Here is a 19,205-nt window from a genome sequence, read left to right as displayed (position 1 = left end):
CCTTCATAGTCTGAATGTTTTAGAGATGTTAGCTATTCATAGTCGTAAAGTTATTCATTTTTTTAATGACTCCGTACATAGTGCCACATAGCTAAAGACATCGAATAATGAGTGGACAGAATAATTTATGTTATATTGAACAATGTAGATGATTGATTGTGTATTATTGTATAGTAATCTGGTTTAGGCCAGATTGGAATTTACTTTTGTTCATTAATTTGTATTTAGACATTTCAATTATGTTATGATTATTTAAATCATAATTTACAGTGTGTGTGTGTTTTTACCAGATACTTTCTTAATCTCAATCAAGTAGTTATTTGGAAAAGTACTTTAACATCTACTAGTTATTATTAGTAATAAGTAACAATATTTTTACTCAACTACAGTTTGGCTAGTCTTCCCACCTCTTCTATTGAGTCATCAACTCATGTTAATGTCCTCAAAATGATGTGTTTTTTCCACTCTTAGGGGTTGCACTCAAGATTCTACTGCTACTGGTAGTGGGGAAAAGTGAGTGTTCATAATTTTTCTAATAAACCTACAATAAGCTATAACCATAAGAATAGTCCTACAATTATCTGCTCAGATCTCAAGTCAGCAAAGGCATCAACACCATCTATTTGTCTGTCTACAGAAAGCCGCCACCATGAGTACGGACGCAGAGATGGAGCAGTATGGCAAGGCCGCCATTTATCTCCGTAAGCCAGAGAGGGAGAGAATGGAGGCTCAAGCTGCACCCTTTGATGGCAAAACTGCAGCATATGTGGCCGATGTTAAGGAGCTTTACCTCAAGTGTAAAATTTTAAAGAAGGACGGTGGCAACGTCACCGTGGAAACGCTCTTGGATAAGGCGGTAGGTAGAGGTGTATCTAAAATCAAATAGTGGCTCAGTAAAAATCACATTACATTCTGAGGTTGTGCTTTTTTTTTTTAGGAAAGAACTGTAAAGGAGGCTGATGTCTACCCTATGAACCCTCCCAAGTATGACAAAATTGAGGACATGGCCATGATGACCCACCTCAGTGAAGCCACTGTCCTGTATAACCTCAAAGAGCGTTATGCAGCATGGATGATCTATGTAAGGTTTTCTACATACTGAGTCGATAGCGAAGAAAGAAAAATACAGTGTACAAGTTATATCATCAAGTGAAAACCATAGAAAAACAAATGCAAACAAACTCTTCTGAAGTTAACTAGCTCATTAGTTGATGCCACTTGAAACTCGTGACTGTAATCCCAGCTCTAGTGATCCGTTGTGCTAGATATGTGGCATGCTCAGTGCTATGTTGTATGATGTTATTGTTCTCTCTCTTCTCCCCTTCAGACCTACTCTGGCTTGTTTTGTGCAACTGTGAACCCCTACAAGTGGCTCCCAGTGTATGACCAGGAGGTTGTAAATGCCTACAGAGGCAAGAAGCGTATTGAGGCTCCACCCCACATCTACTCTGTCTCTGACAACGCCTATCAGTTCATGCAGATGGGTACGTACTACTTAGGACAATGTCAAAACAATAATATAACTTTAATGGTTTTGTGGTGTATCCATGACTAAAAGCTTGCTTTACATTTTACAGATAAAGAGAACCAGTCTGTCCTGATCACGTAAGTTTCCCATCTACTAGGCTTTAAAAATAGAACATTGTACATCAATTCACTAACTGCATTTCTCTGAATATGTGTATTTATAACCAGTGGAGAATCCGGTGCTGGAAAGACTGTGAACACCAAGCGTGTCATCCAGTACTTTGCAACAGCTAGTTCTGGTGGAGAGAAATCGGCGGCCGATAGCGGTAAAATCAAGGTATATGTACAGGTTTTTAACTTCAACAAATACATGTTTTTGAACATAAAGCATTTGTATGCAATATAGCAATTCAATTTAAAAGAATTCTGACCAAATGTTCAATTGTCTAAAACATTCTAGGGGTCACTGGAGGATCAGATTATTGCAGCCAATCCCTTGCTGGAGTCCTATGGTAATGCCAAGACTGTGAGGAATGACAACTCCTCTCGCTTTGTAAGTATAAATAATTACACTTTATTAGAAAACCTGCAATAATTCCACAGTGTAGATGCAACTAATTGTGCTATATCAAACAGGGTAAATTCATCAGAATCCATTTCGGCACAACGGGTAAACTGGCCAGTGCTGATATTGAGACATGTAAGTATGAAGTTCACAGATGATAAATTATATATGTGTTCATTTGAGGATTACATTTTGAGTTATGTACAACCCATATAGATTATTATTGTTATTATTATAATTATTATTATAATTGAAATTGTTATAATTATAATTATAATTATAAGGGTAATTATAATTATAATTCTTATTATCATTATTATTATTATTATTATTATTATTATTATTACTATTATCATTATTATTATTATTATTATTATTATTATTATTACTATTATCATTATTATTATTATTATTACTATGAGTTATGTACAACCCATATAGATCTGCTGGAGAAGTCTAGAGTGACCTATCAGCTTCCTGCAGAGAGAGGTTATCACATCTTTTTCCAGATGATGACCAACCACAAACCTGAGATTATTGGTAAGTGGAATTACTGATGATGCAGTGAGAACATAAATTAATGAATAAAAACACATGTTCACCATTTTTTAATCCCTTTTAAGAAATGTGTCTGATCAGCTCCAACCCCTACGACTTCCCGTTGATCAGCATGGGTCAGATCACTGTGGCCAGCATTGATGACAAAGTGGAGCTGGACGCTACTGATGTCAGTGAACATTTTTGTTTCTTTCTAATACTCACTATAGTGTGAACTGCAGTCAATTGCTCTGCAAAATGTATTTTATAAAGCAGTGGTTCTCAAAGTTTTCAGGCCGTGCCCGTGACCCCCCAAACTGATCCTATTTGAACTGGGGACCCCCCCCCATCCTGACAAGCACTTGGAATTGTAGCAGTTGAGGCATTACATTTAGTTTGACTCGGTTCCACAGATAAATATTGTGAAAATAGCCGATCTACATGTTTTAATTTTTATAATATAATATTCGACAATTTGGCCAATGTTTGACAATTTGAATAGTATAGTTTGTTGATTACTTTTGATGCAGTAATGGTCTTATTTGTTTTATTTCAACTTACTTATTGTATAGGTCTTAAAAGTCCTTACATTGTCACTTTAGAAATGTGCAGATACCATGTATATACACTTATACTGTATGTTGGTTTGTTAACTGTTGAGTTGTACACAGTTCTAAATTATGTTTGTTAATCTAATGCTTAATCTCAATCTTTTGAATACATCTCTGCTTATTGACATCAGGATGCTATTGACGTCCTGGGCTTCAACGGTGAGGAAAAACAGATGATCTACAAGTTCACCGGTGCAGTGATGCATCATGGTGTCATGAAGTTCAAACAGAAGCAGCGTGAAGAACAGGCAGAACCTGATGGCACGGAGGGTGAGCTAATCTTTATCATTATTATTATTACTATTATTATTATTATTATGTATCATTAACACGGAGGGTTAGCTGTATCTACTAGCTGTATTTACTTACATTCTAAATGGACTAAGCTAAATATATTTTCAATATATTTCCATTATTATTATTGTCTCCACCAGGCCGAAAGGCATGGCGAGAGAGTATGTTTTGCCCCCTGTCCGTCCGTCCTTGTGTGTGTATGTCCGTCCGTCCGTGTGTTCGTCTGTGAACAGCTAATCTCCGGCACCGTTGGCTTGATCGCAGCGAAACTGTGCACACACATTCCCTGGATGCCAATTCAGAACCTCTGCCTCAAATGTTTCACATGGGCCTGTTATAGCGCCACCAGGAGGCCGATTTGTGCAAAACATATATAACATAACGCAAATCGGTACACAGTATCTCTATAGTCATTAAACCAAACGGGTCTTTCAGATTTCTCATATTCCATCCTGATTGGCTAAAAATTGCTTCCAAAGTTTGCAGGAGTGCTCCGTTTTGAACAAAATGCCTCAAATCATGAACACAGCATGCAATTTCCTTGAAATTGTGCACGCATATTTCCACTATGCCGGGGAAGAAATGGCACTTGAAAATGTTCAAATCATCCTCATGGTGGCGCTATAACAGGCCGATGTTTTTACCTATAACTGCACCGATCTGTGTAAAATTTTGTAAGCGCACTCCCTAGAGGTCAAGGAAAAACCTTTGCCCTGCATTTTCCACATTTGCCTTTTATAGCGCCACCAGGAGGCCGACTTAGGTAAAACAATTTTTTTGCTATTAACACATTGAATGCCAAAAACCGTTTTTGAGGGTCCAAACGAGAAGTGCCGAAAACGGTCCGGACCGTTTTTGACCCAATTCTATTTTTATACATGTGGGCCACGTGGGGCGCTAAAACGAAACTTTGACATCACCCAAGGAGTTTCTGAGAAGAAGAGGCTGGATCTGGCTCCATGTAAAAAATCCTTCCGGTCGGCGTTTTCAATGTTATCTCCTTGATTAAAAGCTTAATATCTCCATTTCTTTTTAATGTGGTGGAAACGAGCCGTTTTCGATCGGCGATCACGCTGCAATGGAGGGTCGCGTTGGAAACATTATTGTTCCAGGCGTTAGTCGGGACCCTCCGCCGTCTCGCACGCACGCTTTGTTTACATGCACTTCCTCGTCGGGGCTTCTCACAGCACGAAATGTATAACGCAAGTGGATGGAAGAAATGCTGGCACTCAACGTATAATATTTTAATAAACCTCTGGCACCCAATGTGTTAAGCCTAAATACTTTATGCAAATTTCACGCAAATCGGTACACATGATCTCTATAGTCATGTGATCAAGACGGATGTGTTTGATTTTTCATATTCCATCCTGATTGCCTAAGATTGACATCTAAAGTTTGCAGTAGTGGCTTGTTTTGAACAAAATGCCGCAAATCATGAATGCAGCATCCGATTGCTGTCAAACTTTGCACGCACAATCACACTATATTGAGGAGCAAATGCCACCCTTTTAACATTGGCCTGTTATAGCGCAGGTCTAATTTAGCAAAACATTTTTTTTAACAAAATGCCTCAAATCATGAATGCAGTGTCCGATTGCCGTGCAAGTTTTAAGAAGAAATGGCACCCTTTTCACATTGGCCTATTATAGCGCCACCAGGAGGCCACAATAACCTACCTGACCTGGCGGAGACCTGTAATCCGAGGAGCACTTTTTCTAGTTTTTTTTATATTTTACCGTTTACGGTGGCACGGTGGCGCAGTCGGTAGCGCAGTCGGTTGCGATGTCGCCTCACAGCGAGAAGGTCCTGGGTTCGATTCCCACTGTGGGCGCTGGGGGCATGTTCTCTCCTCCGCGTCATCAGTGCCCATACCCTAGGTGGGTTTGGCGAAAGGGCCTTTCTGTGTGGAGTTTGCATGTTCTCCCTGTGTCCCCTATGGTAAATAAATGTGTTCCACGCGCTACACCCTTCTGGGGAAACTCCACCCAAAAGTCAGGTGATAAGAAGCGGCCTGCTCACTCCTCATGCATTGAAGGAAGCATGAGCTCAGTTCGGGGCTCTCCCCAAGCTGGCAGAGGGAGAGTAGCACCCAGGATTAAAGCTTAGGCAATTGGCACTCGGTAAAAGAAAGGGTTACAAATATCTGGTATAAAAAACTATATATATATATATATATATATATTAATGTATATCACACTCTGGATTAAGAGCGTCTGCTAAATGCCTAAATTGCAAATTGTATGAACATTTCAGAGGCTGACAAGATTTGCTACCTGTTGGGCATAAACTCAGCAGAGATGCTTAAGGCGTATTGCTACCCCAGAGTGAAAGTTGGAAACGAGTATGTCACTAAGGGACAGACTGTGCCACAGGTGAGTAAATTACATTATTGCCATGTTCTGATTTCATACACACTTTATATTCTCAACACAGCATACCATTAGAACTCTAATATCTTTTTAAGTTGTGTCCAGACTGTCTTAAATCATCTTCTGTAAAAACACCCGGGACAGACTCTTCTCCCTTCTGGCTCCCAAACTGTGGAACAAACTCCCCATTGCAGACTCACTCCCAATCTTCCGCCTTAATCTGAAGACTCACCTCTTCAGACTCCATAGCCCGTAGCACTTGCCGTAGAACTTGCCCTAGCCTTGATGACCTTGCAGGCTTATGCAAAGGCTAAATGTAATTTCGATGGCATGTTATGTAGACAGATGCCAGGTTAATCTGTAGACCTGGCATCCAAGTGTGCATCAATGTGCAGATTATAGATTGTTTTAGATTATAATGTTTAGACTGATGATAGGTTATTGGTTTACCTATGATCCTAGATTACTAATGCAATGCATTTGATGCATTACCTCGTGTTTTCCTTGCTTACTGTAAATCACTCTGGATTAAGAGTGTCTGCTAAATGCCTAATTGTAAATTGTGTAATTCACACCCCTACTAATAACGTTCCTATTTCCATAGGTAATGAACTCAGTTGGTGCCTTGGCCAAGTCCCTCTATGAGAAGGAGTTCTTCTGGATGGTTGTTAGGATCAATGAGATGCTGGACACCAAGCAGCAGAGAAACTACTACATTGGTGTGCTGGACATCGCTGGTTTTGAAATCTTTGATGTAAGCATGGACTTGTTTTAAGTGGGAGACTTATTATTTTTGTCACAATTACACAATTACAAGAAATTGGGCTAATGATATTTCCACTCACAGTTCAACACCCTGGAGCAGCTGTGCATCAACTTCACCAATGAGAAACTGCAACAGTTTTTCAACCACACCATGTTTGTTCTGGAGCAAGAAGAGTACAAGAAGGAAGGAATTCCCTGGGATCTCATTGACTTCGGCATGGACTTGGCTGTCTGCATTGAGCTAATTGAGAAGGTATTATTATATTTTATTACACGGCTTGGTTGGATGCTTAATTCTGATTGGTCAATCACTGAATTCAGCTGTGTGTTATTTCTGCGAGAAATAGAAATGCAGTAACCGACATTTTATTTACATTTATTAATTTATTTATTAAAGGAATTTCCCCACGGTTTTCTCACCTTTTCTATGATGTTATGATATCCTAGAATGAGTGGTACAGTAGAAAAATGTCATAACTCCATCCCGGGTCCGTCACAGCTAAAAACGCGCGCCTATGGGCGCTAAATCGCATATTTGAATAGCTTTTTTTTTTGTTTTTTTTTGGTGAGATCAGACGTTCATAGTGACAGAATACTATCCAACGTGACTGTCTTGAATTCGCCCCACCGAAATTCTCGCTAGACTTGAGAAATCTTGTTTCACTTTAAGTAGCCATTTAATTAGCGGGATAATTTATGTTGTCTAGAGGACGGGCGGGTGGACGGACGTCACAAATGTAACATGCGGAACAGCGAGGCGTACCATTGCCCCGATCCGCACCAAACTTGGCACCAACACTAGTCAGGGGTCTGCCATCAGAATAGACACAACAGGGACCATATGTGGCACCCAGTGGGCGCCCCCACTGTGTTCCTATTGGCTGAACAGCCATAACTCCATTTCCCAGCTTGCTAAATGCCCCAAACTTGGTAGGTGCTCTTAGACGGTCCAATAAACACAGGCTGTAATTGCTTAAGCCCTGCCCCTCTGTGTTCCTATTGGCTGGGCTTTAAACAGCCATAACTCCAGTTCCCAGCATTCTTAACGCCCCAAACTTGGTAGGTGCTCTTAGGCGGCCAATATGGACAGGCTGTAATTGCTTAAGCCCTACCCCCTCTGTGTTCCTATTGTCTGGGATTTAAACAACAATTATTATTATACTATTATATATTATCATGGACTTGACTGTCTGCATTGAGCTGATTGAGAAGGTATACAATCATTATTATACTATTATATATTATCATGGACTTGGCTGTCTGCATTGAGGTGATTGAGAAGGTATACAATACAAAGGGGGCATGGTGGCGCAGTCGGTAGCGCTGTCGCCTCACATTTAGAAGGTCCTGGGTTCGATTCCCGCAGGGGACGCTGTGGGCGCTGGGGGCGTGTTCTCTCCTCCGCGTCATCAGTGCCCATACCCTAGGTGGGGTTGGCGAAAGGGCCTTTCTGTGTGGAGTTTGCATGTTCTCCCCGTGTCTCCTAGGGTAGGTAACCTCACAAAAACATGCAGTAATCCTGGTCATTATACTGCCTCCCCCTGGCCAGCCGGGGTGCCTGATGGAGGGGAATGGAACTGGTTGGAATAACGTGTTCCTTCCACGCACTACGTCCAACCAGGGAACCTCTCCCCTGTCAGGTGATAAGAAGGTCAGTTGGCTCTCATGCACTGAAGGAGGCATGAGCTCGGCCCTGGCCTCCCTAGGTTGGCAGAGGGAAGGTAGTGCCCAGGATTACATAGACAATTGGCACTGGGTGTAAAAAATAGGGTTACAAAATCGTGGGATAAAAATGGAAGAGAAGAGAAGGTATACAATTAGTATTATACTATTACATATTATCATGGACTTGGCTGTCTGCATTGAGCTGATTGAGAAGTTATACAATTATTATTATATTATTATATATTATCATGGACTTGGCTGTCTGCATTAAGCTCATTGAGAAGGTATACAATTATGTTGTGCGGACATGATGATAATATAGTTTGTCATTGGCACTTCGTTTGTGGTGATTTGTCTCTTTTGTCTCCTTTACAAAGCCCTTGGGCATCTTCTCCATCCTTGAAGAGCAGTGCATGTTCCCAAAGTCTTCAGACAAAACCTTCGCCGAAAAGTTGCTTGACCAGCATCTTGGGAAGAACAAGGCCTTTGAGAAGCCCAAGCCGGCCAAAGGCAAGGGTGAGGCCCACTTCTCCCTGGTCCACTACGCTGGAACTGTGGACTACAGCATCACAGGCTGGCTTGAGAAGAACAAGGACCCCCTGAACGACTCTGTCATTGGGCTGTTCCAAAAGTCTACAGTTAAACTGCTGGCTGTGTTCTATCCTCCTCCTGAGCCTGAAGGTATGTTTATTAATATAATAATATGATATAATGTGTTCTATCCTCCTCCTGAGTCTGAAGGTATGTTTATTAATATAATAACATAATGTAATGTGTTCTATCCCCCACCTTAGCCTAATACTATAAACACTCAGAATTTGACAAGAAGGGAGGAATTTTCATTCTGTATATCAAAAAATATATGTCTGTTAACAAATGAAGAAAAGGAGGGATGCGGGAGAAACTGTCCACTCATGATTCTAACCAATATAAACAGATAGCACAAAGAAGGGCGGCAAGAAGAAGGGTGGTTCCATGCAGACTGTGTCTAGTGCTTTCAGGGTAAGAATATTTATTCATTATTATCAACATTATATTCCTGTAAAAAATAGGCATGTCTTTTCATGTTGGAATTAAACAATTTCTGTATCACATGATGTGAGCTTGTAGAGCAGCTATCTTTGAATGGCTGAAGTTTAAAACAGGGCTTAAGTGGTTAATGTATGTTTTAGAAAAATCTAAATCTGTCAAGTAGCTAGAATCTAAACAGTTCCAATAATTCTAGTGGGGGGAAAAGTACAATATTGTCTTACTTTTTACTAATAATAATTGTCTCAATAGGCGAACTTGGGGATGCTGATGACCAATCTGAGGAGCACTCATCCTCACTTTGTGCGTTGCCTGATTCCCAACGAGTCCAAGACTCCAGGTAAACACTGAAAATAAACATTTAAACAAATGATTGTGAGGTGGCCATTGAATGCAACTTTGGCCAGTGTGTAACTATTTTGTCCTAATAATAATGAAGCAACATCTTTACAGGCCTGATGGAGAACTTCCTGGTCATCCACCAGCTGAGGTGTAACGGTGTGCTGGAGGGCATCAGGATTTGTACAAAGGGCTTCCCAAGCAGAATCCCCTATGCTGACTTCAAGCAGAGGTATTCATTCCTTTTTCCAGCAACTTTTAGTTCCACACCTATTAACACAAAATGACCCACTTTTACAAAACAGGTACAAAGTACTGAATGTCAGCGCAAAATGACCATGAACTTTAAAAAAACAGGTACAAAGTACTGAATGCCAGCGCATGTCCCGATGGCGCGTTCATGGACAACAAGAAAGCCTCTGAGAAGCTTCTTGGGTCCATTGACGTACCTCATGATGAGTACAAGTTTGGACACACCAAGGTAAACACACTCCCATTCTGGTTTAACATTATCCAGAGAGGACTAAAAGTAGATTTTACGGTTGTTTAGTTGCTCAATGCTCAGTGTTTGTAACATTGTATTCAGGTGTTCTTCAAAGCTGGTCTGCTGGGTGTCCTTGAGGAGATGCGAGATGAAAAGCTGTTTGCTCTGGTCACCATGACTCAGGCTCTCGGACGAGCTTACCTCATGAGGAAGGAATATGTCAAGATGACGGTTAGGAGGTAATATGAAAACATCAATTCAATATTAAGTACAATTTGTAAGTAAACGTTGTCATTGCTGTTCAATAAAACAAAAGTAAAATGTCAAATCATTATAATAAAAATAGCAAACATTACCGAGGAAGCTTTTGATGACGGTGGTAAGGAAAAACACTCCCCTCAAACAGGAGAAGAAACCTTGAGCAGATACGGGCTCTAGGACGGGTGGCCATCTGCATTTACCTTCCCGGGGGTTAACAACAATAATACCAACAGCAACTAGAATTTTCGCAATTCAGGGCAATTGCAAAGTGTGGTTGCGCCGACGCGAGTCGCGGGTCGCTGCCGCCGGGACTCGAGGAATACGCTGGGAGGAATACCGTCGAAGGCTGTGCCAATTACATTGTCACGTCACTCCTGAGATCACTTGCGTTTCATTTTGAGAGGATTGATACCCCCAAAAATCATGTTTTTGCATCAAACGGTTACGTTTTGTGCATTTGTGGCGCCCCCTATGGGTCAAAGTGGAAATGCTTTTGGGGATTTGTTAAGTAAACCACCCTCGACATGTGATTCAAATTTGGGATTGACCGGACTTTCCGTTCGTGATTTTTGGCATTCTTTGTAAAACGGGCCCCTCCCACTAACTTTGGAAGCCAATTACGGACGAACGGTAAGGACTATCAAAATGCTGTTTGGATATATTTATCGCATGGGTCCATAGATCACGTGTACCGATTTGTGTGAGATTTGGACAAAATTTGAAGGATAAGGAGCAAAAGGTGTGTTTTGAAGAAAATTCAAAATGGCGGAAAATCTATCCTGATGCAAATGGGCGTGGCCTATATGGGAAGTTGCGTCTTGACCCAAGGAATCTAGGGGAAAATATTTTTATTTTACGACCTACGGTTAAAGAGTTATAGGCCAAAACGTAAAGGGGGCTTTTATAGCGCCACCATGAGGCCGACTAGTGTAATTTTTTTGGGGATAATTTCGGACTAAATTATAAACCTCCCCTCCAAGCCTTTTAACTCTAGCCCTTACAGTTTCTGAGAAAAAAATACTTGAAATCTAGTTTTTTAATTTTCCCATTTTCCATTAAAGTGGATGGGGAAATGTAATTCACTAATAAATTAATATCAATTAAACTATGCAACCAATCTCTTAGCAAAATACAAGCACACGATTCCCGGTCAAGCCGGTCATTTTGACGTGGTAGGAGATGCTTTTTTTTTCATAGAGTACTATAGTCTGGTTGCAACCACACTAATAATAACGACAACAACAGAAACAACTATGACACAATAATAACAGCTTTAATAACAGCCTGCAGTCTTATTACATGGAAACCCTCGATCTTCAGCTAAATCATGATCCATTGAAACCGCTTTCCACAGAGAGGCCGTTTACACCATCCAGTTCAACGTGCGCTCATTCTGCAATGTGAAAAACTGGCCATGGATGGGGCTGTACTTCAAGATCAAGCCTCTCCTGCAGAGCGCTGAGACTGAGAAGGAGCTGCAGAACATGAAAGAGAACTATGAGAAGATGAAGACTGACCTGGCTGCTGCCCTGGCCACGAAGAAGACACTGGAAGAGAAACTGGTGGCTGTGACGCAGGAGAAGAATAACCTTGCAACGGCAGCGTCATCAGTAAGTTACACTTGTACAGGAAATGTTGATAATATTTCATATTGTTTATCAGCCTATCTTATATATTTTATCTAATGTATAATGTAGATGTAGACCATGGCAGAGAATGTCTGGTGGTCGAACGGCTGTTGGCATCATTGTATAGCTACATGGCTACTATCACAAAGGCCTGACCCAATTTGTCGTTCTTCTGTGGTGGAAGTTGAATCTGTATATGCCACTGCTCCTCAACCACGCACTACTATAGTATATTCTTTTGGAGGAGGTTGATAGCCTCAAGCTTCTTCCTTGTCCTCACCTCCGCTACCGCCTCCGTACCGTCCAGGCTCTGACAATGATAGAGCCTGCCTTCTTCATCAGCTTGTTAAGTCAGTTAATCTCCCCTGTGTTAATGTAGCCCCCCCCCCAGGAAGCAGCTGCAAAACAAATCTCTTATATCTCAACCAGAACAAATGCTGCAACAATTTCCCTCACTTATCTTTTTCATTGACAACCAGGGAGATGAAGCATTGAATGATGCTGAGGAGAGATGTGAGGGTCTTATTAAAAGTAAGATCCAGTTGGAGGCAAAGGTCAAAGAGACGACTGAGAGACTGGAGGACGAGGAGGAGATCAATGCTGAACTGACTGCCAAGAAGAGGAAGCTGGAAGATGAATGCTCTGAGCTCAAGAAGGACATTGATGACCTGGAGCTCACCCTGGCCAAAGTGGAGAAGGAGAAACACGCCACTGAAAACAAGGTTCAACATTATACATAGCCGTCTTATAAAGTTATAGAACAATAATGATCCATTCATGATTATACACTCAAGCCGTCTTATCAAGTTATAGAACAATAATGATCCATTCATTCATGTTATTCAGGTGAAGAACCTGACTGAGGAGATGGCCTCTCAGGATGAAGGTCTTGCTAAGCTGACCAAGGAAAAGAAGGCCCTCCAAGAGGCACATCAGCAGACTCTTGATGACCTGCAGGCAGAGGAAGACAAAGTCAACACTCTGACCAAGGCCAAGACCAAGCTGGAGCAGCAAGTTGACGATGTGAGTTTATCAAGTCAATTGGATGTTTTGAACGTATAAGGTTCTATTATTGTACTGAATACTAAGACAAATATATTGTTGTGCAGTTGGAGGGTTCTCTGGAGCAAGAGAAGAAGCTCCGCATGGACCTTGAGAGAGCCAAGAGAAAGCTTGAGGGTGATCTGAAACTGGCCCAGGAATCCATCATGGATCTGGAGAATGACAAGCAGCAGTCTGATGAGAAGATTAAGAAGTAATGTGGACCACAATATGAATAATTGATATTGTTATTTTTATTCATATTATGTATTATTAATATGAAATGCCATGGATAAAAACTACCACTAAAATATGATGTACTGTATTCCACAGGAAGGACTTTGAAGTAAGCCAGCTTCTGAGTAAGATTGAGGATGAGCAATCTTTGGGAGCCCAGCTGCAGAAGAAGATCAAAGAACTCCAGGTATTTATTTTATTCATCTTCTTTAAAATCATTGATAATAAGTAAGTGTAAATTAGGATTTTAATATGTTCATTAATTTGAAAGGCTCGCATTGAAGAACTGGAGGAGGAGATCGAGGCAGAGCGTGCCGCTCGTGCCAAGGTTGAGAAGCAGAGAGCTGACCTCTCCAGGGAACTTGAGGAGATCAGCGAGAGGCTGGAGGAAGCCGGTGGAGCCACCGCTGCTCAGATCGAGATGAATAAGAAGCGTGAGGCTGAATTCCAGAAGCTGCGTCGTGACCTCGAAGAGTCCACCCTGCAGCATGAAGCCACTGCTTCTGCTCTCCGTAAGAAACAGGCGGACAGCGTTGCAGAGCTAGGCGAGCAGATCGACAACCTCCAGCGTGTCAAGCAGAAACTGGAGAAGGAGAAGAGTGAATACAAGATGGAGATCGATGACCTGTCCAGCAACATGGAAGCTGTTGCTAAGGCAAAGGTAGAATAGAATGCTTGTGCGTAATTCTTGACAAATACAAGAATTACTAAAACAAGGGAATACATTGTAGTTCAGTGATTGAATATGTCCAATGTTAATCAACAGGGAAATCTTGAGAAGATGTGCCGCACCCTTGAGGACCAACTCAGTGAAATCAAGGCCAAGAGTGATGAGAATGTTCGCCAGTTAAATGATATTGGAGCTCAGAGAGCAAGACTGTTGACGGAAAATGGTAAATGTTCACGTTAAAGTCTACTAGGCTATATGGTTTTTCAATGGTAAATTCCATAATTAGAGATAATGCTTTGATCAGCAGTCATCCCAGGAATTTAAGGAATATGTTTTCAACAAAGATTATTTAAATGATTGAAACTAATATTTACATTTCTAACTAGGTGAGTTTGGTCGTCAACTTGAGGAGAAGGAAGGTCTTGTCTCTCAGCTCACCAGAGGCAAGCAGGCCTTCACCCAACAGATTGAGGAGTTGAAGAGACACGTTGAAGAGGAGGTTAAGGTAAGGAACAGCTTTCTTTTTTTTTTTAATAGGCGTATAGGTGTCTTTTTGTAATTTTATCCAGCTGACATTTCGTTGGCATTTTTCTTTTGACAGGCAAAGAATGCCCTTGCCCATGCGGTGCAATCAGCTCGCCACGACTGTGACCTTTTGAGGGAGCAGTTTGAGGAGGAGCAGGAGGCCAAGGCCGAGCTGCAGCGTGGAATGTCCAAGGCCAACGCTGAGGTGTGTCAGTGGAGGAGCAAGTATGAGACTGATGCTGTCCAACGCACTGAGGAGCTGGAGGAAGCTAAGTAAGTGATCAGTGTTTTTACAACATCAGGTACCACTGATTTCTCCCAATACCAACATATTACTCACAATAATTTGATTCCATTCAAAACTGATCAACAGGAAGAAGCTCGCCCAGCGTCTTCAAGAAGCTGAGGAGCAAATCGAGGCTGTGAATTCCAAGTGCGCCTCTCTGGAGAAAACCAAACAGAGACTCCAGGGTGAAGTGGAAGACCTCATGATTGATGTGGAGAGGGCCAATGCTTTGGCTGCCAACCTTGACAAGAAACAGAGGAACTTTGATAAGGTGCTTTGACATACATTATTTATTTAGAACAAAATCATTCTTGCCTCCTTAAACTGGGGTAAATGACACATTTCGTTACAAATGCTGTGCAGGTCTTGGCAGATTGGAAGCAGAAATATGAAGAGGGCCAGGCCGAGCTGGAGGGAGCCCAGAAAGAGGCTCGTTCACTCAGCACTGAGATGTTTAAAATGAAGAATTCCTATGAGGAGTCTCTGGACCAACTGGAGACCATGAAGCGTGAAAACAAGAACCTGCAACGTGAGTTTTTTTTATAACAGTAAAATAATAAAATCATTAAATATTCAAGATCAAACTACAACTTTATTCAAATGCAAATTCAAATACAAAATAGTTGCTGATTGGAAAGTTGCTCATTCATTATTTTCAATCAACTGCAGAGGAGATCTCAGACCTGACTGAACAGATTGGTGAGACTGGAAAGAGCATCCATGAGCTGGAGAAATCCAAGAAACAGACAGAGACAGAGAAGTCAGAGATCCAGACAGCCCTGGAGGAAGCTGAGGTAAAACTTTTACCAATTGACTATATCTTAGAATTCTTTCAATAAGTTTTATATTCAGACAGTGTAGCAGTATATGATCGATGTTACATAAAAATGTCCTACAACCTTTTGATCCTGTATTACATTTTAGGGTACTCTGGAGCACGAGGAGTCCAAGATTCTTCGTGTCCAGCTGGAGCTCAACCAGATCAAGGGTGAGGTTGACAGGAAGCTGGCAGAGAAGGACGAAGAGATGGAGGGGATCAAGAGGAACAGCCAGAGGGTGATTGACTCCATGCAGAGCACTCTGGATTCCGAGGTCAGGAGCAGAAACGATGCCCTGAGAATCAAGAAGAAGATGGAGGGAGACTTGAACGAGATGGAGGTTCAGCTGAGCCACGCCAACCGCCAGGCTGCTGAGGCCCAGAAGCAGCTGAGGAACGTCCAGGGAACGCTTAAGGTGCAAAACATATTAGTTAGATACATATTCACACAATGGAACTGCACTGAACAAGTCACATTCTGATGTTCCTCTTAACCTGACCACCTCAAATGTGATTTATTTTAGGATGCCCAACTGCACCTTGACGAAGCTGTCAGAGGCCAAGAAGATGTGAAGGAGCAAGCTGCCATGGTGGAGCGTAGGAATGGCCTCATGGTTTCTGAGATTGAGGAGCTGAGAGTGGCTCTGGAACAGACAGAGAGAGGCCGCAAAGTGGCTGAACAAGAACTAGTGGATGCTAGTGAACGCGCTGGCCTTTTGCACTCCCAGGTAAGTCAATGGAAAAACTCTCAACATATTTAACATACAAGTCATGCATACTTGCATTGCTAAACTGAATCTTTATTTTAGAACACAAGCCTTTTGGGCACCAAGAAGAAACTTGAGAGTGACCTGATCCAGGTCCAAGGCGAAGTGGATGACAGTGTTCAAGAAGCAAGGAATGCTGAGGAGAAGGCAAAGAAAGCCATCACTGATGTAAGTTAGGATGACCGCCCCTTATCCAATATACCAGGACAATTAGACATCCTTATGTTATCCTTAATATAAACATGCAGTATAATACAATAGCTCATGGCCTGTCTTATGTTGAAAACCTTTGCTGTATAATAGGCTACAACAGAGGATGTATTTTAGAACTAAATGCTAAACTTGTCTTATTCAAACAGATATGATGAAGATCATAGGGAAAAAAGGAATATAGCTATTTTCAGTCTTTATATCAGAAATATGTGCTCAGGGAGAAAGATAACATTCTGAACCCAGCATTCTGAGGTGCTGGCTTCTGACAGATGGCTCCGAATGCTACAGTGCAGACTGAACTGGTACAAGAATGTATTCATTTATTCAAAGATATTTACCTGGTTTGTTTCCTTCTGGTCTTATGACAGTAGTATCTGTTTATTACCTTATTATGACCTTTTTATTATCATTTTAATGAGCTAATATCTCACAGTCAACATGTGCATTCATATAAGTATAATCTATGTACCATGTTTGTATTTTTGGATTGGCTTGGATTTTCTTGGCAAGTGTGATAAAGCAGCATAATGTTTTCCTTGCTGGACAATGAAGTATATTTTTACAAACATTACTTTCCAGGCTGCTATGATGGCCGAGGAGCTTAAAAAGGAACAGGACACCAGTTCTCACCTGGAGAGGATGAAGAAGAATCTGGAGGTCACAGTCAAGGACCTGCAGCACCGCCTGGATGAGGCAGAGAACCTGGCTATGAAGGGAGGCAAGAAGCAGCTCCAAAAACTGGAGTCTAGGGTAAGAGTAGTTTACTTCAACACGGCTTATAATCAATGAAATAAAAAGAAATGGTTTAATTGTGCATCATTTCATTTTGAAGGTGCGTGAACTGGAGGGAGAGGTTGAAGGAGCACAGAGAGGCGGAGCAGACGCTATTAAAGGTGTCCGCAAGTACGAGAGGAGAGTGAAGGAGCTGACATACCAGGTACTGTATATCATGTTCACTTAAATAACCATCATGCCACTGATTAGATTAATAGATGGCATGAACATACAACTGATGTTATAAATTCACTTTACTTCAGACTGAAGAGGACAAGAAGAATCTTGGCAGGCTTCAGGATCTGGTAGACAAACTGCAGATGAAGGTGAAGGGCTACAAGAGGCAGGCTGAGGAAGCGGTAAGACAAATATACATCTTTAGTTGTGGTCACGATGGGAATAGGGTTATTGTCGAAGTTTAACTAATGGAATAATTAAAGGTATAATAGGAATCAGTTGTTAATATGACCAACAGCAGAGCATTTTTCAGTGTCCATCTTGCTGCTTTCCACAAGCGGCACATGTAATCTCTAGCTTGCCATGCTTCTGCAGTATAGCATGCACACGGCGGTACTGCAGTGCACTGCACACATGGGTGTTGTGGAAGCTCTGACCTTATACAGTAACATGGGTGCTGAAAGGAAAAGCTTGCACATGCTGCAGACGCAGGCAGTGTGTTTCAGGCATAATGGTAAAAGTACATTTCCAAAATGGACTACAGAAAGCAATAGATTTTGCTTCCTATAACCTGCAATTCTTGGCTCGAGTGCCAAACAAGAACAAGAAAACAGCCATGATTGTGCCATTCCAATGAGAACCTGTCGAGGCTCACTCATAAACATGCTGCATGGGCCACTGTGTCACAACCACACATTACAATTTCCTGAAATAGTCTTGTTTGAACTATAATTGTAAGATTCTCTTTTCAAATATTGAGGCTTTGAACCATCTCTATCATATTGTAGGAGGAAGCAGCCAACGTTCACCTGTCCAAGTGCAGAAAGGTTCAGAATGAGCTGGAGGAGGCTGAAGAGCGTGCTGACATCGCTGAAGGCCAGGTCAACAAGATGAGAGCTAAAAGTCGTGACTCCAAGGTAATACATGTTCAATATGAAGGTTCATTATGTTAACTAAGATTCAACTGAAAATGTATGTTGAATATCTAAAATTATATTCTTTACTTTTGTTACAGGGAAAAGAAGCTGCTGAATAAGTTCTCCAATTCAAGTCACCGTACAAAGTCATAAAATATGACCCATTGTATTCAATAAAAGTGCATGGTAACAAAAGTATTTTGTTGTTTCTTGTATTCATTACTTAGTCTTGTCAATACTTTTTATTGTGTGGTTTGAATTCTGGGTCCAACTCACATGTCCACTATACCTTTTTATAAACATAAACAAAAATGAATATGTATATTATCCTCCTACACTAATCCGAGCCGAGACCCATGGAGTGGATAGTCAGCGTTCGCCAGGGTAAAATGGCAGATGCATGCTCCATACAACTCACACACTTTTGCACAAAATATTACTCAATATTATGCCTACAGTATAACACCAAAAGCTTCCCATACCGTTACTGTACTTGCACGATGTACAATTAACATACGCATTATGACCCAATACGTATGTAAATCACTTCCGCAGGTACTGCAATCGCCACAATTTCTGGAGGACAGATCTACAAGCTAACAACGCCTTGCGTGTCGACGCGTTGTTGCCTTGTAGATCTGTCCTTATTTCACAACAGGTTGCCAGTAGCCCCTCCCCGTTTTACCCTACAATCTATGGGGCACAGACCGTATCTTAGTGTAACCAGAAGGAGTCACCAAGTACTCCTTTATACACAGTGTGAC

General features: G+C 41.5%; 1 protein-coding gene across 1 annotated transcript; it reads left to right on the top strand.

The window, feature by feature from the left end:
- Positions 1–649: 649 nt before the first annotated feature.
- Positions 650–18,633, top strand: LOC308104563 (myosin heavy chain, fast skeletal muscle-like; the record flags this gene model as incomplete). The annotated part of the gene is made up of 39 exons (XM_080455007.1): positions 650–856; positions 938–1,081; positions 1,328–1,484; positions 1,578–1,605; positions 1,696–1,804; positions 1,928–2,020; positions 2,104–2,167; positions 2,474–2,572; positions 2,656–2,759; positions 3,312–3,450; positions 5,731–5,849; positions 6,451–6,600; positions 6,694–6,864; positions 8,654–8,957; positions 9,214–9,278; positions 9,558–9,645; positions 9,759–9,876; positions 10,002–10,125; positions 10,231–10,367; positions 11,744–11,999; positions 12,497–12,739; positions 12,864–13,040; positions 13,127–13,272; positions 13,392–13,482; positions 13,567–13,956; positions 14,062–14,188; positions 14,352–14,470; positions 14,567–14,763; positions 14,864–15,047; positions 15,140–15,305; positions 15,446–15,570; positions 15,701–16,009; positions 16,118–16,321; positions 16,403–16,528; positions 17,153–17,323; positions 17,406–17,510; positions 17,611–17,706; positions 18,313–18,441; positions 18,540–18,633. The coding sequence occupies 39 exons, from the start codon at positions 650–652 to the stop codon at positions 18,558–18,560; spliced, it is 5,802 nt and encodes a 1,933-aa protein (XP_080311133.1). The 3' UTR covers positions 18,561–18,633.
- Positions 18,634–19,205: the final 572 nt, after the last annotated feature.

Source organism: Gymnoscopelus braueri (genome assembly GCF_963280865.1).
Source record: "Gymnoscopelus braueri genome assembly, chromosome: 17".
In the NCBI taxonomy this organism is placed as follows: Eukaryota; Metazoa; Chordata; class Actinopteri; order Myctophiformes; family Myctophidae; genus Gymnoscopelus; species Gymnoscopelus braueri.
Note: the sequence above shows the minus strand (reverse complement) of the source record. Positions and strands in the feature narration are given on the sequence as shown.